Here is a 16,384-nt window from a genome sequence, read left to right as displayed (position 1 = left end):
GCCAATATTAATTTAAAAAATGAAGATTTCGGCCTTTTAGATTCAACGCTGGATTAAAATATAATCATCTGTGGTTACAGAGCGGCTCTAATCTGGATTTGAATAGTTTCTTTAAACAAAGATCCTCTCAGGAAAGCGTCTTCCTGTGTTTGGGATGAACTCGGCTCGTAGACTCGAACCTGAGCCGTGAACGTGCAGCGGCAGCGAGCAGACCCCCCCCCCCCCCCCCCCTGCTAATGAATTCCCCCAGAAGGGCCCCCATGAGAGGGGCTTTGGCTCAGTGGACACACAGCGTGCATATAGACAGCTCAATCAGCCAGCCCCCCCCCCCCCTGAAGGGCCCCACAGCTGATCGTTTCATGTCCAGATTAAAGATCAATATTTTAGGACGATAAAAAGGATAAAAGGAAGATTTACACTGCAAACAATGAAGTGGAGCCGCTGATCTCCGAAGAGCAAAACACTCGCCGTCCATTACCAGACATTTATTTAAATCTTAATATTTATTTGGCAGTTCGAGATCAAAAAATGAACGACGGGATGCAGAAACTTTCACCGCCGCTGCATTCGTTAGTTTACAGCTTTAAAGTTGTTCACTTCAGTTTTTTGGGATATTTAAAAGTTTTCTGCTGTTTTCTCACTTTTTATTTTAACTCGTTTTAAATCCAGGTTCTAAAATTCAATATTAAAAGCTTTATATATACACACAGATATATATACAGGACTGTCTCAGAAAATTAGAATATTGTGATGAAGTTCTTTATTTTCTGTAATGCAATTAAAAAAACAAAAATGTCATGCATTCTGGATTCATTACAAATCAACTGAAATATTGCAAGCCTTTTATTCTTTTAATATTGCTGATTATGGCTTACAGCTTAAGAAAACTCAAATATCCTATCTCTAAATATTAGAATATCATGAAAAAGTATACTAGTAGGGTATTAAACAAATCACTTGAATTGTCTAATTAACTCGAAACACCTGCAAGGGTTTCCTGAGCCTTGACAAACACTCACCTGTTATAAATCTTTTTTTTTTACTTGGTCTGAGGAAATATTAAAATTTTATGAGATAGGATTTTAGAGTTTTCTTAAGCTGTAAGCCATAATCAGCAATATTAAAAGAATAAAAGGCTTGCAATATTTCAGTTGATTTGTAATGAATCCAGAATGCATGACATTTTTGTTTTTTGAATTGCATTACAGAAAATAAAGAACTTTATCACAATATTCTAATTTTCTGAGACAGTCCTGTATATATATATATAAATAAATATATATATATATGAATAAATATACATAAATAAATATAAATTAAGAATACAAATGTGAATATTTTGGCAGGAATCATTTTCATTTTATTTCCAGCTGCAGAGCTTTTGAAACTATATTTGTGATATTCTACCTTTAATAGTTTACAGTGGAGAAGGAAACGTATATATATATATATTTAAATGCTACTGTAAATGTCAGGTTGGTTGTGTTAGTGTTTGATGTTAACAAACAAACATGCTGATGATTTAACTATTTTAAATGAATTGAACCCTATTAAACGGTGGTCAGAAAGAAGACCCACTACAACACACACTTCATACAACACACATGTTAATTATTGAGAATACTTCAAACAGGAAGCCCGTTTAAAAAGTGAGTCCGCCAGGAGGTTCAGGCCACATTTAACAACCACCAGCAGCAGCAGCAGCAGACCCCGGGTGGCGGCGGAGGGATACCTGGTAGTAGTAGCGCAGCACCCAGCACAGACCCTCCACGTAGGACCGGACCACCTTCTTCTTGAAGTCCTCATCGGACACGTCCACGTCGAACTTGGTCTTGTAGTATCTCTGCTTCCAGCCGTCCTCCCACAGCCTGGAGCACACACACACATTTATACACAGTGTGTAATACAGACGACTTATTAACCTGCATTATTATTGATTGACTTTCTGAACCAGACAGATTTTCTTGTTATTGTTTTTCACTTTGTTTGTCCCAGGTGTGACGTCACATGATTCACCTGAGACCAACATTCATGTCTTCAGTGTCACTGAGGAGATCAGAACTTTTAGTTTTTTAACACAATCTGTTCAAAGTAAAAAAGTTTATTTGTGGTGAGATTTTAAATGACTCAGAATAAAATGTTTGATGAAATAAACATTTTAAGCTTCGTTATTGATTTTATTTTGATGGAAGAGTTGTTACACACGATGTGTTCAAAGACCGTCCAAAAGATTTTTTTAAAAGGACAATATTTTTTACCGCTTTTTAACAGGATAAACGGAGTAGTTTGGGCTGGTTTTTCCATCCCGCCGGCAGGTTAAACGATACATTTGTACCTAAACGATACATTTGTACCTAAACGATACATTTGTATGTAATCGATAAATTTTTATGTAATCGATACATTTGTACGTAAACGACGTGTTTGCTTATTAAAGCGCTGCTCTCCGTCTATAGATTTAACAAACAAATAAAACACTTGCTGCTGGAGTAGTTTAATGGCTTTGACTTGCTGGTAGATTTGAGGAGGTTTTTTTTGGGGGGGGGGGTAGGTTCTTCACCCATAATCAAGGCCGAGCCGAGCATCTGTGCGGCGGATCCTCGGAGCGGCCCGCGGGGAGCGCCGACTCCGAAGAGGAAAGCCTCCATGAATACCAATTTAGCCCGATGGATTTAGCAGCTTTGACGAGTGTCAGAGGAATTTACTGGAATATTCCTGCTTTTCATAATAATCACGTGCGGAAGGTAGTGGGAGCTCTTCAGCCCAGAGGTGTGTGTGTGTGTGTGTGTTGCAGCACTGTGGCATTAATGAGAGATTCCCTCCGCTCGGGTTGGTTCATCTTCGCTCGCCTGCTAAGATTTACTTAAAAATCCAAAAAGGCAATTTATGAACTACATGCAGCCAGTCTGCTGGAGATTTAAAATGCTTGTAAACTTCTTTACAAGTCAAATGTGACTGTAGTGTATTTTGGTCCAGTAGTCTTGTGTGTTTTGTCAAAGGAGAGCGGTGGCTTTGAAGAGCGTGACAACTTAAAGCACCCGGACGACGCAATTCAGACACCTGACAAAAGAACCGTCATCAGTGTAAGTGTATATTTATGATATGTTCCCCGTTCTGTCTGTGGCCTCCAGACTACGGTTCTCTTGTAAACTTCCACATTACAGGACTCGGCCTCTGCGGGGTCAAGAGGTCACGGGAAGCAGATTTAAAGGGTTTACCTGACGTCGTCTTCGGGCTCCGACTCGCTGTCGCTGTCCTCGGCTTTGCGCTTCATCCCCCTGTTGTCTGAGCTCGGCCCTGCAGACGACTGCACAGCGCGACAAAACCCACGAGAAAAACTAAACCATCAGGAAGTAGACGCTCAGCACTCGTAGGTTAGTGCAACAATCCCAACAAACATGGCGTCATGTCTTATTATTTATATAAGCGCTAGTGTGTTTGACAGTTTGAGTTAGTTTGGAGCTTCGTTCATAACGTCGACGTTGATATTCAAAACGTTTACAACAAAAAACACTTGTTGTAAAGTCCAAAAGTTAAAGTTTATATACAATTAAAAAAAAGATGGATCTAACAAACTGAATATTCTGCTTCAATGCATATTTGTTGGAATTTAGCATTTAAAAATAAAGTAAATGTTTTTCACTGTGGTGTAATAACCGTTCACAGCAACTCAACAATATGTATACTCAAATTACTTTTCTTTACATTTATAGTAAAAAATGTTATATAATTAATTTTTTTATTGAAAAATAATCAGCTCGGTCACTAGAATATAGAAAATAAATAAACATAATGAAGCACTATTACTTTAAAAGCGCTATATACGGTGAAAACTCAAAATATTCAGTTTATTTATCACACAGGAAAAAGAAAAGCAGGAAATCTTCACAACTGAAATTAATGAGAAATTAATCATTAATTAATCTACTAAAATCATTTAAACTTTGTGTATTGGGCAGGCGTGAGACTGTCATTCGAATTTGTATTATTTTTTATGTGAAATCATAATTATGTAAAATCCTTATTCATGTCAAATATATAGATTTTTTATAAAAAAGGTAAAAAAAAATACAATCTGCATAAATTAATCAGCACTTTTTAGCAACACGTACTGAACCCAGAACATAAAAATGTAAAATAAACCTGGAGGGTTATTAAATCTCATTGAACTCTTTGAAAACGCTGAAATAATGAAATAAAGCCACGCGCTCCTCGTCTTCCTGCGAGCCCTTTGTGCCGCTCCATTCATGTGCTAATGCACCGCCGATATATTGAAAGCTGTGCATGGGCGGGGCCGTTAAACGGGACGGCGGCCGCGAACCGGAGCTCGCCGCGGCGCTGGCGGCTACCTCGCAGAGCGCCGCGTTGTCAGGAAGAGGAGTTCTGACTGTTCTCCTCCAGGACCGCGTTCTCCTGGAGGAGCGTGAGGTTCAGAACACCGACGGGGTTCTCCTCTTCAGCCGGAGGAGCTCCGACTGACTATTTGACGATGTTGGATTTGCAGATCGTAAAAAGGACGGATGTCAAAGAAGTTTAAAGTCACACTAACGGCTGTCGACTAGAAGCTGGGAGGCCGCATCACGAGTAGAGAGAAAAGATAACGGCTTCAGTTCCTCGTCTTAAAAGGTAAAAGAGGTGAAGATATTCTAAATATAACGTTCAAATTAAGATTCTTTCAGGGCTCTAAAATACATCCACTTTGCTCATCTACTGCAGTAGAACCCACACAAACGCACTTCTAAACGCCGCTACTGTCCCTTTAAGAGGTCACCGGCTAGTCCGACCGACCAACCAGAGGCCCAGAACCAGAGCTTGTTTCCGTCTACTGTTCTCCTACCCTCCAAGTCGGACGCATTTAAATTGTTAATTGTATTTAATAAACATGGAGAGTCAAGCGTGTGCGTTTAACTCACATTGCCACCGTTCTTTATGGAGGCCTTCAGGGACTGAGCAGCATCCTGGATGAAAATAAACACTTCATCATCTCCATGTTGGATTATTTAAAGTCCTCCCTTCATGTACGTTGTACTTCCTCTTATTGGTGTTTATGTATAAATATTGTACGACACTTCCTCCTGATGAGATGAGCATCGTGACCCCGCGATGAAGACGAGCGCCAGGCCGTACCTTGTTGTGCTGCATCCTCATGTCGAAGGCCTGATGCCGGGGGTTCTGGACGGCCTCGGGCCGGTCCCTCCTCCCCAGGGCCTGAGGGGCAAACTGGCCCGTGGTCATGTGGGCGGGGCCTCGCTGCTGCTCCGCCTGCGAGGAAAACAAAATCACGCATTAGATTATTATTACGTTTAACTATTAACCAACATCGGAATCATTAACATTTAAATTGTAATTTATAGTTTTATTTAAATGTTTTTCTTGTTTATTTTATTGGTAAAATTAACCAGCTGCATGTTTTTAAAAAGATATTTAATAATAATAAAACATCCAAATAAAGTATAAATGAATGTCTGATCACATGAAAACTAAATAAATAAAGACATACTTCCCAAAGTACTAATACTTTCATCTTAAACAACTAAATATTTATATATATATAAAAATAAATATATTTCAAAAATATATATATATATTAGGGATGCACCGATCTGATCGGCGCCGATCCATATCGGCCGATATTTCCATATATATATATACAGATGACGTAACATCTGCGAGAACTATCAGACGTTTTAATCGCCGCGCACCGCAACGGAGACAATGCACCGGCGAGGACCGGCAGAGGTCAGAGGTCAACGAGGGGATCCTCACCACCGAGCGGCGTCCCCGTCCCCCGAGTTGAATCTCTGGGTCGACTCAGCCGACTCTCACATGTCTGTCCCTATAGACTGATGCTCACGGTACACGCATTCGATCGGGAGCGCGCGAGGGTTTTGATAAAGTTAGCGGAAAGAACCACGTGAAACAACATCCGTTTATCAAAATAAGATGTCGACAAATCATACACCAACATATAAAAGTAAATAATGAACTGATTTTGTATCTTTATAGATTGTTTCTGAGATTTAGCTTAAATTATGCTAACATTAAAACAGTTTTACTGGACCAAGGAAGAGTTTATAAAAATAAGTCAGACTTTTGTATGGGAAAAAAAGTCCTGTCTATAGATTTCCCCAAGAGTTCCAGGAAATGAATGATGCCGATGTTTTCCATACATATCTGAAATCCCCTACAATAGCAATCAAACAATTTTAATGTATCAATTAGGACATTTTTCAAAGTAAGTCATAAATGTTTAAAGAAATCTGTAATTTCTTTAATGTTTGAGTTGCTTTATATATGTATTTCCTCATAGTCCGAGGCAATAATGCTACACAATAAATAGAATGCTTCAATCAACACCGTGATCGGTGATCGGTATTATCGGTGATCGGCAGATACTGATTTCAGTGATCGGCACCAAAAACCTGATCGGTGCATCTCTAATATATATATGTAAATAAAATAAAAATATATATAAATAGATTTCAAAAATATATAAATAAATATACTTAAAATAAAAGCATATAAATAAATAAAATATATAAATATGTACCACAATGTCATTTCACTCACCTTCATCCTCCTCCGTTTGTCTTTCATTCTCCTCTTGAAGCCTTGCTGCAGGACAGAAACATGAAACTAATTAATACAAATAATATATATATATAAATATATAAATTAAAAAATTATAAATAAATGAATGTAAAAAATATATATAAATTAAATATATATAGAAATAAATATGTATAAATAAATATGTGTAATAATAAATATATCTCTCAAAGGTTCTTGTCTAAAATAAAAGAAGCTCTTTAAGAAGTTAAAATAGTCGACCGTGTGATTTCATCCTGGAGAATACGGTTGAAGAACTTTAAACTCTTCTCCAGCTTATAAATACTCTAATAATCTAGAAATAAGTATCTCACGTCGTCCTCTTTGCGCTTCTTGAAGATGTTGTCCTCGGCCACGCCCACCGCCTGCATGATCAGCTCCACCCGGTCCAGGGTGACGTAGCCATTCTCCGTCAGGTAGCCCTGAAACAGAGACGGTGTAAACAGAGACGGTGTAAACAGAGACGGTGTAAAGAGAGACGCTCACCCCGGTTTTGTGCACGACGTCTTTGTAGATGTTGACCAGTCGATCGATGGCGCCCTCTCTGCGAGGCACAACAACAACGTTTTAGAGACGGGAGTCAGGGAGAGACACGGATTGGACGATTAGCTCAGACACTGAGAACAGACATTTGGAGCTCGACTTTATCTTAGAAATAAAAACTTTTAAAAAATCTTCGGGTCCGATGTCTGATAAAAAAAAAGCACCGAATGGTTCAAAGTCGCATCCCAAATGTCGAGGACGCCGACTGAGCAAGAGGAACTTTACGGCACGCGGTTGTATTGGCACCTCGAGCAGACGGGCTTTAAATCTGGGATTCGATCGGCCGGACCGAGTTTAGATCTCAGTGAGGCGTGAACAATTCATCAGAACGTGGACTGTGGGCATCTTCCTCCCACAGAGGAGGGAAAAAGACATTTCCTGATGTTGCCTCTTCAAAATAAAAGATATGAAACAACAAAAGCAGGACTTTTATTGTGAAGAACTTATAGGACACTTCCTTTGACACAAAAACAACAACATCCCATCAAGGGGCTCGCATCGACTTGAGAAACAGTCGCAGCACATTTGTATCCCTCTCTGATCTTTACGGTCTTGAACAGCGGCCGAAGACTCAAAGCTCACCTGATCTCCAGGGACGGGAGGTGCGGCAGGAAGTCATTCCCAACGAAGAAGCACATGAAGACCCAGTCGTCGATGCTCCTCTCGAAGTCGAAGGGGAACGGCAGGCTGGCCATGGTCAGCTCTCTGGCCAGGTACTGGACACGCGGAGCGGAGGAACCATTAACGACTCTACAACAACAGCGTCTAAAATATTCTACATCTATATCACTTATTAAAATTACAGGAAGGAGAGATGTCTGACCTCCCGCAGCACACACAGCCGGATGAAGATGAACTCCTGCTCGGACACCGGCATCGAGTCGGCGAACTCATCGTGCTGCCAGAGAAAACGACACAAGAAGACCCCAAGTCCAGTTTGTGGGACGTTTCTAGTTGCAGAGACAGAAAGTTATTATTTAAAAACAATTAACGGCTCATAAATATGTCAGATTAAAAGGAACCAGACGGGAAGGTAAAAAGATCAGCGGATGGCAGAAGAAATAAAGTGGAAAATGTGATGTTTTCACCCGTAGTTCTGGTATTTAAAGCTAAAGGAACGGTCACGTTGTGTTGAGTCTGGCGCCCCCTCTGGACTAAAGTGGTAGTGTTTCTGACGTCCTCTCTCTCTGCCACAGTGATTATAAAACTCGTGAGACACACACTCTACATTTTGACAGGAAGCTCACCTCTCCCTTCTTCTCCCTCGGCGTCCCCTGACAGTCTTTGATTTCGTGGCCGACCTGGCTGCAGAGCGCACAGGGCGGGGCTTGTTGGGCTTGAACTCCTCTCTGATGATGGTGAAGTTGGGCTCGTGGGTGGCCAGGCCCAGCATGATGAGATCGGCTGCTCGGTGGGAGGAAAACTGGGTCAAATGACAACATTATTCCCGGTTACATCTGTTGGAGTGCAGAGCGAGACGTGAAGGCTCACCGTCGGCTCCACACAGGCAGTGGTGCGTGTTGGGGTCGTGGTTCGGTTGAGCTGCCGAAGGGAATCACAAACAAGAATCACCCTCACGGTTCGGTCCAGACCAAATATTTATTGGAGTTGGCAACATTTCTAATCCGTTTTGTAACTTTGACTCTTTTCTTTGTTAATTGCGTGTCCTTAAATGCGCTTAATGCACTTGAGTGGCTGTACCTCTCTGCCTCCGGATGTAGTCCATGATCTTGTGTTCCCCTTCACCGGGAACACTGGCGTCAGACAGCAAGACCTGGGCAGGAAAGGGTCAAAGGTCAGTGGACTGAAGACGATTGATTTGAACAGTAGTACGTCTACACCGCGTCCGACGCCTGGCTTCGCACCGTGATGTTCTTCCATCCCGGGTCGTTGCTGAGTCGGTCTGCGACGTAGTAGCGGAGACACTGAGCCAGGTTGTCCATGAACTCGGTTCCCTGGAGGCAAAACGAGTCAAATCCTGTCAGTTCTATACAAATAAACCTTTATTTATTAAATGCGACGACAAACGTCAACATGAGTGAAAACTAACTAACGGTGAAGCATCCAGTGACAAGCAGAAAGACTTACTGGAGTGATGCAGTTGCTGTCAAAGCGTTCTTTGATCTCATCGGGCGCAACGTAACCGCCTGAGGAGGGAGCAGCTCGTTAGGTGTGTGGAGCATAAAGGGGGACACACACACACACACACACACACACACACACACACACACACACACACACACACACACACACACACACACACACACACACACACACACACACACACACACACACACACACACACACACACACACACACACACACACACACACACACACACACACACACACACACCTCTCCCGAGGATCTCCTCCGTGATGCGCTGCTTCTCCTCCACCAACTCGACGCCTTCTTTGGAGGCGCGAAAGCGACGAGAGCGCTGCTGGTTCATCTTGGCCCGCGGAGCCTGGGGGGGAACACGAGGTTCGGCTCGCGTTACGCCGGCGTCGACCCGGAGGATGCTTGTATTTCATTTTCATCCGACCGCCACTCACCACGCCGTCGATGGCCATGTAGAGGACTCTGCGGGGTCGCACGATGTTGTACAGGCGGTCGATGTACTCGAAGATGGCGACCATCATCTCATCCTCGTTTTTGGGGGCGGCTCTGTGGACAGAAGAGGTCAGAGGTCAGGTAACGATAACTTAAAAACACTTCCCGGAGGACATCCCACCGACAAACACTCAGATGTGCGTCTTTCACCATATTAGCAACATTAGTTGATTTTTGTTGCAACAATCAAACGTTCAGGTTTGATTTTAGTAACAAAATAGAATTGTGCTCTTAAAGTCCCCGAATCACTCTGAATGCAGGGCTCCAGACTGCGACCAAATGGTCGCATTTTGCGCCTAAAATTAGACACAGTGCGAGTAAATTTTTCATCAACTCGCGCATGCGCGACCAGTAAATTAGCAGATTTCTTTTTTTTGTTATTAAATATTTTTGTTGTTTACAAACTTGTTCTACACTTCAGCCCACTACAGTTAGCGGTAATGCCTGAATGACTGGTTTGCTAACCGACATTAACTCCAGAAGAAGAAGAAAGGAGACGAAAACCGAAGAAGAAGAAGGCTGGCCTGTGTGTGTGTGTGTGGGGGGGGGGGCTAATGTGTGAAAAGAGGCGCACCGCAACGGAGACACAACAGGCGAGGCCGCAGAGTGAGAGGTCAGAGGGATCCTCACCACCGGCGTCCCCGTCCCCCGAGTTGAATCTCTGGGTCAACTCAGCCGACTCTCACATGTCTGAGCCCTTATAGACTGATGCTCACGGTAAACACATTCGATCTGGAGCGCGAGGGTTTTGATAACGTTAGCGGAAGGATTTAAGTGACAACATCCGGTTTTGCAAAGTTAGCGGAAAGAACCACGTGAAACAACATCCGTTTATCAAAATAAGATGTCGACAAATCATACACTAACATATAAAAGTAAACAATGAACTGATGTATCTTTATAGATATTTTCTGAGATTTAGCTTAAATTATGCTAACATTAAAAATGTTTACTGTACCAAGGAAGAGTTTATAAAAATAAGTCAGACTTTTGTATGTTAAACAAAGTCCTGTAAATAGATTTCCCCAAGAGTTCCAGGAAATGAATGATGCAGATGTGTTCCATACATATCTGAAATCCCCTACAACAGCAATCAAACAATTTTAATGTATCAATTAGGAAATTTTTCAAAGTAAAAGTTCTAAATGTTTAAAGAAATCGGTAATTTCTTTAATGTTTGAGTTGCTTTATATATGTATTTCCTCATAGTCCTAGGCAATAATGCTACACAATAAATAGAATGCTTCAATCAACACCGTGATCGGTGATTGGTATTATCGGATCGGCAGATACTGATTTCAGTGATCGGTGATCGGTATTATCGGTGATCGGCAGATACTGATTTCAGTGATCGGTGATCGGCACCAAAACCTGATCGGTGCATCTCTAGAAACCAACAAATGTTTTGATTGGCCACATCAAGTGCAACATGCACATGCTCAAGGTATGTTTTCTCTTCAAATATGTTTAAACTCAATACAGTAACTTCTGAAGAGTTCTCTGTTGTGAATGTTTTGCAGTTCATGAAGGCAAACAGGCATAAGATTGTATATTGTCAAATTATTTATCAGTAATACAGTAAAATGATGGGAAAACTTTGCAAGTCGATTTATAGTGTGTCAGGGTTTTCCTGCAGAGAAAATTTGGGCGCGCTAAGCCGTTTTCCCGAGCGCCTATGACAAATCCCGAGCGCCTAAGGCAAAAAAAAGTCTGCGTTGAAAAAACAAAAAACAACTGTGTTCATCAGGTTCATGTCAGCGAATATGTTCTCAATAGTATGTTTCAAGGAGGTGTGCTCACCTGTGTGCGCGTATCACGGCAGAGCGGCCAGCTGCTGACCACGCACTCAATAGCTCGACTGCATGAATAGAAGGTGCGCGCACAGCGCGCAAAATTTTTTTTTGGGACCACCCAAGACCCATTTTGACCCAGGAAAAAGTGCGCCCCTAAATTTTCTGCTTGCGCCCCTAACATTTTAAGTTAGGAGCGACTGTGCTCCTAGTTAAAAAAGTTAGTCTGGAGCCCTGGAATGTATTCTGCAAACACAAATACAGTTTTCTTCCTAATATTAAGTAATGTTTTGATGGTGTTCCAGGTGCAGTGGGTACATTTTTTGGGCTACAGAAAATCCCAAAAGCATGAAAAACATTAAATTAAATTTAAAAAAATGCAAATTCAACACTAGAGAACCACATTGAGAACGTTTAAAGTACAATTATATTCAAAAAACTACTTAATTGACTTTTAAATCATCAATTAAGATTTACAGAAATGTTATTTCACGACAGTTTTCCAGAAAAATACAACTAAATAATAATTCCCAAAAATAAAAGGCGTCTCAAAAGAGGAGGAGCCTACTTGTCCTCTGGATGTGTGCACGGGTGGATGATCCCGTTCATGTCCAAGTACAAGTTGTCAAATTCCACTTCGTTGGGGTTCGGCTTCGTCGTGTCGACGGGAATACGGACGCCATTACATTCTTTACCCTGTGAACACACAAATAAAGTCAGAGACTAAACACTTCAGTTTCTCATAAAGATTCATTAACACTTCATCCTTCAGTTTACCATAAACATTCATCATCACATGAAGACACTTCATCTTTCAGTTTACCATAAACATTCATCATCACATTAATCAACACTTCATCCTTCAGTTTATCATAAACAATCAACACTTCATTCTTCAGTTTATCATAAACACTTCATTCTTCAGTTTATCATAAACAAACACATCTGGATATACGTGGTTTTCATTGTACAGGAAAGACAACACGTGACGTTACATGGAAATATAAATACGTGACGTAGAGGTACAGGTTAGGTTTTTACCATTAAAAGAGTTAAATGCGTATTTTAATTTACGTTATATATATATTCATGTATTCGTTAAATCTCTATTGATACGTTATTTTAAGAGCCAAACAACCGTTTTGTTTACATTCTGGTGATACAAATAAAATAAAAATACATCGACTACGCGTCATCAACGGGCAGGAAAAGACCCGTAACCGTCGGTAACGAGTTCTAAGAAACCCACAAAGCGGTAAAATATGTGATAAAATGTTCCCGCGCACGTTCACGAGAAGCATCAACCGCTGCGGGTAACGAGCTAACGCGAGCTAACGCGAGCTAACACGAGCTAACGCTCACCTTCTCCTCGACACAATGGACGATGATTGACGCATATTTTCTGCTCAGCCAGCGGAAAAACGCCGGGACTCCCATCTCCGGTTGACTCGTTAATCTGTCGGCTCGTGAAAAAACTAAGTGAAGTATTGAGGGAAAGCGGGTTAAAATGGCAAAAGTTTAAAACACGATATTTTTGTTGTGAATGCGTCGGCTTCGGCTACATGCTGTTGGCCATTGCCGTTGGACTGCTTCCGGTTCAGGTCGGCTTTATCCGGAGCATTCCGGAAAATAAATCTGAATGCGCCCACAGCGACCCCAACGAGCACCGCCGGTACTGCAGGGGGATAGATAGATAGGAAGCGTTTGTGGATCTCTCTCTCTCTCTCTCTCCCTCCTCCACTTACAGCTGCAGATGCATTCACTGAAATCATGATTATGGTCTCTGGCTCGCTGCAAACTATTTTCCATAAACACCGTGGTGTTTGTTGTTGTTGTTGTTGTTGTTGTTGAAATCAATTTCACCATGAACCCACCCCAGCCTCACGTTGAAAGCAGCTGATGGAAACAGAGTTTCCTGCTTTATTCTTTTCTCAGCCCGAGAGCTGATTCCTGATTTCCTCCAACAGACTTGAAGAGCGACAGCGCCCTCTGGTGGTGCTCACCGGTATGACCGGGAAGGAGCCTCCTCGTGTCTGCTGCGTTCATGACTGTATTCCTCTCACTCATCTGAAACATTCACTTCTGTTCATAGGAGTACGTTATGTGAAAGTTATTTCATTTATGTCATGCATTGTTGAAGGTAATAACAACCTCACATCTGGATGAAGTTCAAAATCACGTTTTTAACTCTTCTTTGTTTAGTTCAGTTTTTTATTCTCTTCAGTTAATTCAGAAACCATCTGCTCAGTAAGAAGTTATATTACATGCATTTATTTAACACTGTAAATAATAAAAAGTATATCGTAGTATATCACTGATCAATTCTGCAGGAATCTCTGAAGAATTTCATTTATATTTCAATAAACTTCTGGCTGAACGTTCCTCTCAGATAGATAACACACTTTCATTAAAAAAGATGGAAACTAACATGTTAGCTCTTTTATTTAATGGGTACCTTTTACGAGATGATAATATATATATATATCATTAAAATATATAATATAATATATAAATAATATTTATATATAATATATATATAATAATAATAATATTAATACAAACTTTTAGAGTGCTTTTCTAAATACACAAAGACACTTAAATATATATATATATATATATATATATATGTACTCCTTCAACCGTGGGCTTGGTGCACCACCAGCTCGGGGAAGCCCGTCCTCTCGTCCGGCTCCCTGGTGAACTGAAGCTCCGCCCCCTCGCCGACCACCACCTCCGCCGTGGTGAACACCTCCAGGCCTCCGAGCACGTGACCGCCGACCGTCCGGCCCTCGCCGTCCGCCAGGCACACGTGGACGTGGGCGTCCCGGTTCAGGGTCCCGACCAGGGACACGATCTCGAACCGCCCGCTGAGGTGGATCACCTGAGGGGGCGGGGCTTAACTTACCTTTATTTATATTACACAACGTTGTTTACAGGTAAATAACTTTATTTATAGTTACAGAACGTGCTTTACAGTTATATAACTTTATTTAGTCACATTACATAATTTATAGTTGCATAGATTTATTTATATTGTTATATAACTTTATTTAGTCACATTGAATACAGGACTTTTAATTAATTTCCTAATTTGTTAATGAATCATTCAAAAGAGGCATTTTAAAAACTGGACTTATAAAAATAAACGTAGTTTTATTATTATTCCTAAATTAAACATATTCAGTCATCTTTATTGATTTACAACATAAATAAAACGTAAAAAGTAATTGTGTGTATAAAGAGCAACACTCTATATTTTTCCAACCGTGAAGAATATTTAATAATAAGTTTAAGACTAATAAGAGTAATGATCACCACAGATGTAAACATTCAGAACCGGTCCAGTACCTCGTCGGTGTTGGTGGCCGTGGCGTTGGCCAGGCGGAGCGTTGCCTTGGTGACGCTGCCCACGCAGGTGATGATGAACGGCGCTCGCAGCCGCCGCTCCTCCACGAAGGCCTGCAGAGAGCCCATCAGCTCCTGACCCGGGCCGAACCGGACCGCATGGACCCGCAGGGCCGAGCCACCTCCTGCTGAACTCTGGTAGAAAAAATAAAGATTGTTAAATTGTGCAATTCTATTTATTTTTTATTTGTTTATTTTGTCAATTTTTAAAATGTGTTATTAAATTAAAATTGTTATCTAAATTATTATTATTATTATTATTAAATTTAAATTCATTTATTTTTATTTTTATATTTTCTTTCTTTTTACATTTGTTTAACTTTTTTCTTCTTTTTTCATTCAATTCAATTCAATCTTTTTTGTGTGTATTTATATCATTTATTAAATGTATTACATGTATTTAATTTGAGAATATACACAGTGTGCAGTACTTTAAACCAGTGTGTGTGTGCGTGCGCGTGTGCGTGTGTGGTCCATTCAGATGTTAACAGGATCACCGTGTTTAACCAAACACAGCGTGACCTCTGACCCCTGCAGGGGGGGGGGGCGTTAATGAGGCCCTCGGGGATCGGGGGGGGGGCGGAGCCAACATGACGTTACTTTACATTTATTTACTTTACATTTATTTACTTTACATTTGTCGACGAGTCAAAGCGTGAAGTAACTTTCATAGATCAGCTTTATGTCGTTTAAAAGTTCCATTACTTTTTACTTTTTCATCCAGTTTTCCACTAAAAATCAACTTAAAAAAGAGAATTATTGTAAGGAGACCTTTTGGTTTGACTCTGTCAACAAGTTTATTGAACGAGTTTAAATCTCAGAGTTCCTCTGCTGAGCTGCTTTAATCAGTTTGGTGAAGGAGAACTCACCATAGTGCAGCGGCGCCAGGCTCCCGAGGGTTAAAGTCTAACACACACACCAGCTGAACATCTACACACGCCTGTGGGCTGAACTGAGCATGCGCAGTCAGCTGGGAAGACTTCCTGAGGGGCACCGTTTTTGTATTCCTGGTCTTATACTGCCCCCTGCTGGTAGTTACACAGCGAAGCAGCTGGAGAGATGGCCAGACAGAAACATGAAATTAATAGAGACACAAAAGACACAAACAGACACACAACTATAACAAAGAGAGACAGAACAACTCCAGAGACACACAAGGAAACAAACAGACGCAAACAAACAATAAGGAGAACAAAGCAACTAAAGAAAAACAATAGACAACAACAATATTTAAGAAATGAGCAAATCGATAGCAAAGAGATCAAAAATGTAGAATTAAATGTATTTATCAATTGTTATATATATTGTTGTCATATTTATATATATTTATATATATAAATATATATATTTACTTATTATTTATATATATGTATATATAAAGATAAATATTTATATATATATAAACAAATATATTTAAATATATA

At 40.7% G+C, this 16,384-nt stretch overlaps 2 protein-coding genes across 2 annotated transcripts in view; both read right to left on the bottom strand.

Moving 5' to 3' along the window:
- xrn2 (5'-3' exoribonuclease 2) overlaps positions 1–13,121 on the bottom strand; it is a 36,644-nt gene extending 23,523 nt beyond the window's left edge. Inside the window, 19 exon segments of the mRNA XM_056427481.1 lie at positions 1,733–1,868; positions 3,219–3,307; positions 4,914–4,958; positions 5,128–5,262; positions 6,571–6,615; positions 6,924–7,031; positions 7,096–7,153; positions 7,735–7,868; positions 7,976–8,050; positions 8,400–8,476; positions 8,479–8,556; positions 8,644–8,694; positions 8,854–8,926; positions 9,018–9,107; positions 9,241–9,299; positions 9,508–9,619; positions 9,708–9,819; positions 12,124–12,251; positions 12,918–13,121. Of these exon segments, the coding sequence (XP_056283456.1) occupies positions 1,733–1,868; positions 3,219–3,307; positions 4,914–4,958; positions 5,128–5,262; positions 6,571–6,615; positions 6,924–7,031; positions 7,096–7,153; positions 7,735–7,868; positions 7,976–8,050; positions 8,400–8,476; positions 8,479–8,556; positions 8,644–8,694; positions 8,854–8,926; positions 9,018–9,107; positions 9,241–9,299; positions 9,508–9,619; positions 9,708–9,819; positions 12,124–12,251; positions 12,918–12,992 (1,680 nt within the window). The 5' untranslated portion in view covers positions 12,993–13,121.
- An 858-nt stretch (positions 13,122–13,979) lies between these two features.
- On the bottom strand, positions 13,980–15,859 carry LOC130202202 (bifunctional protein GlmU-like). The gene is made up of 3 exons (XM_056427573.1): positions 15,830–15,859; positions 14,904–15,095; positions 13,980–14,436 (listed from the first exon to the last, which is right to left on the bottom strand). The coding sequence occupies exons 1-3, from the start codon at positions 15,830–15,832 to the stop codon at positions 14,191–14,193; spliced, it is 441 nt and encodes a 146-aa protein (XP_056283548.1). The 5' UTR covers positions 15,833–15,859; the 3' UTR covers positions 13,980–14,190.
- Positions 15,860–16,384: the final 525 nt, after the last annotated feature.

This window comes from Pseudoliparis swirei, chromosome 12 (genome assembly GCF_029220125.1).
Source record: "Pseudoliparis swirei isolate HS2019 ecotype Mariana Trench chromosome 12, NWPU_hadal_v1, whole genome shotgun sequence".
Taxonomy (NCBI): domain Eukaryota; kingdom Metazoa; phylum Chordata; class Actinopteri; order Perciformes; family Liparidae; genus Pseudoliparis; species Pseudoliparis swirei.
Note: the sequence above shows the minus strand (reverse complement) of the source record. Positions and strands in the feature narration are given on the sequence as shown.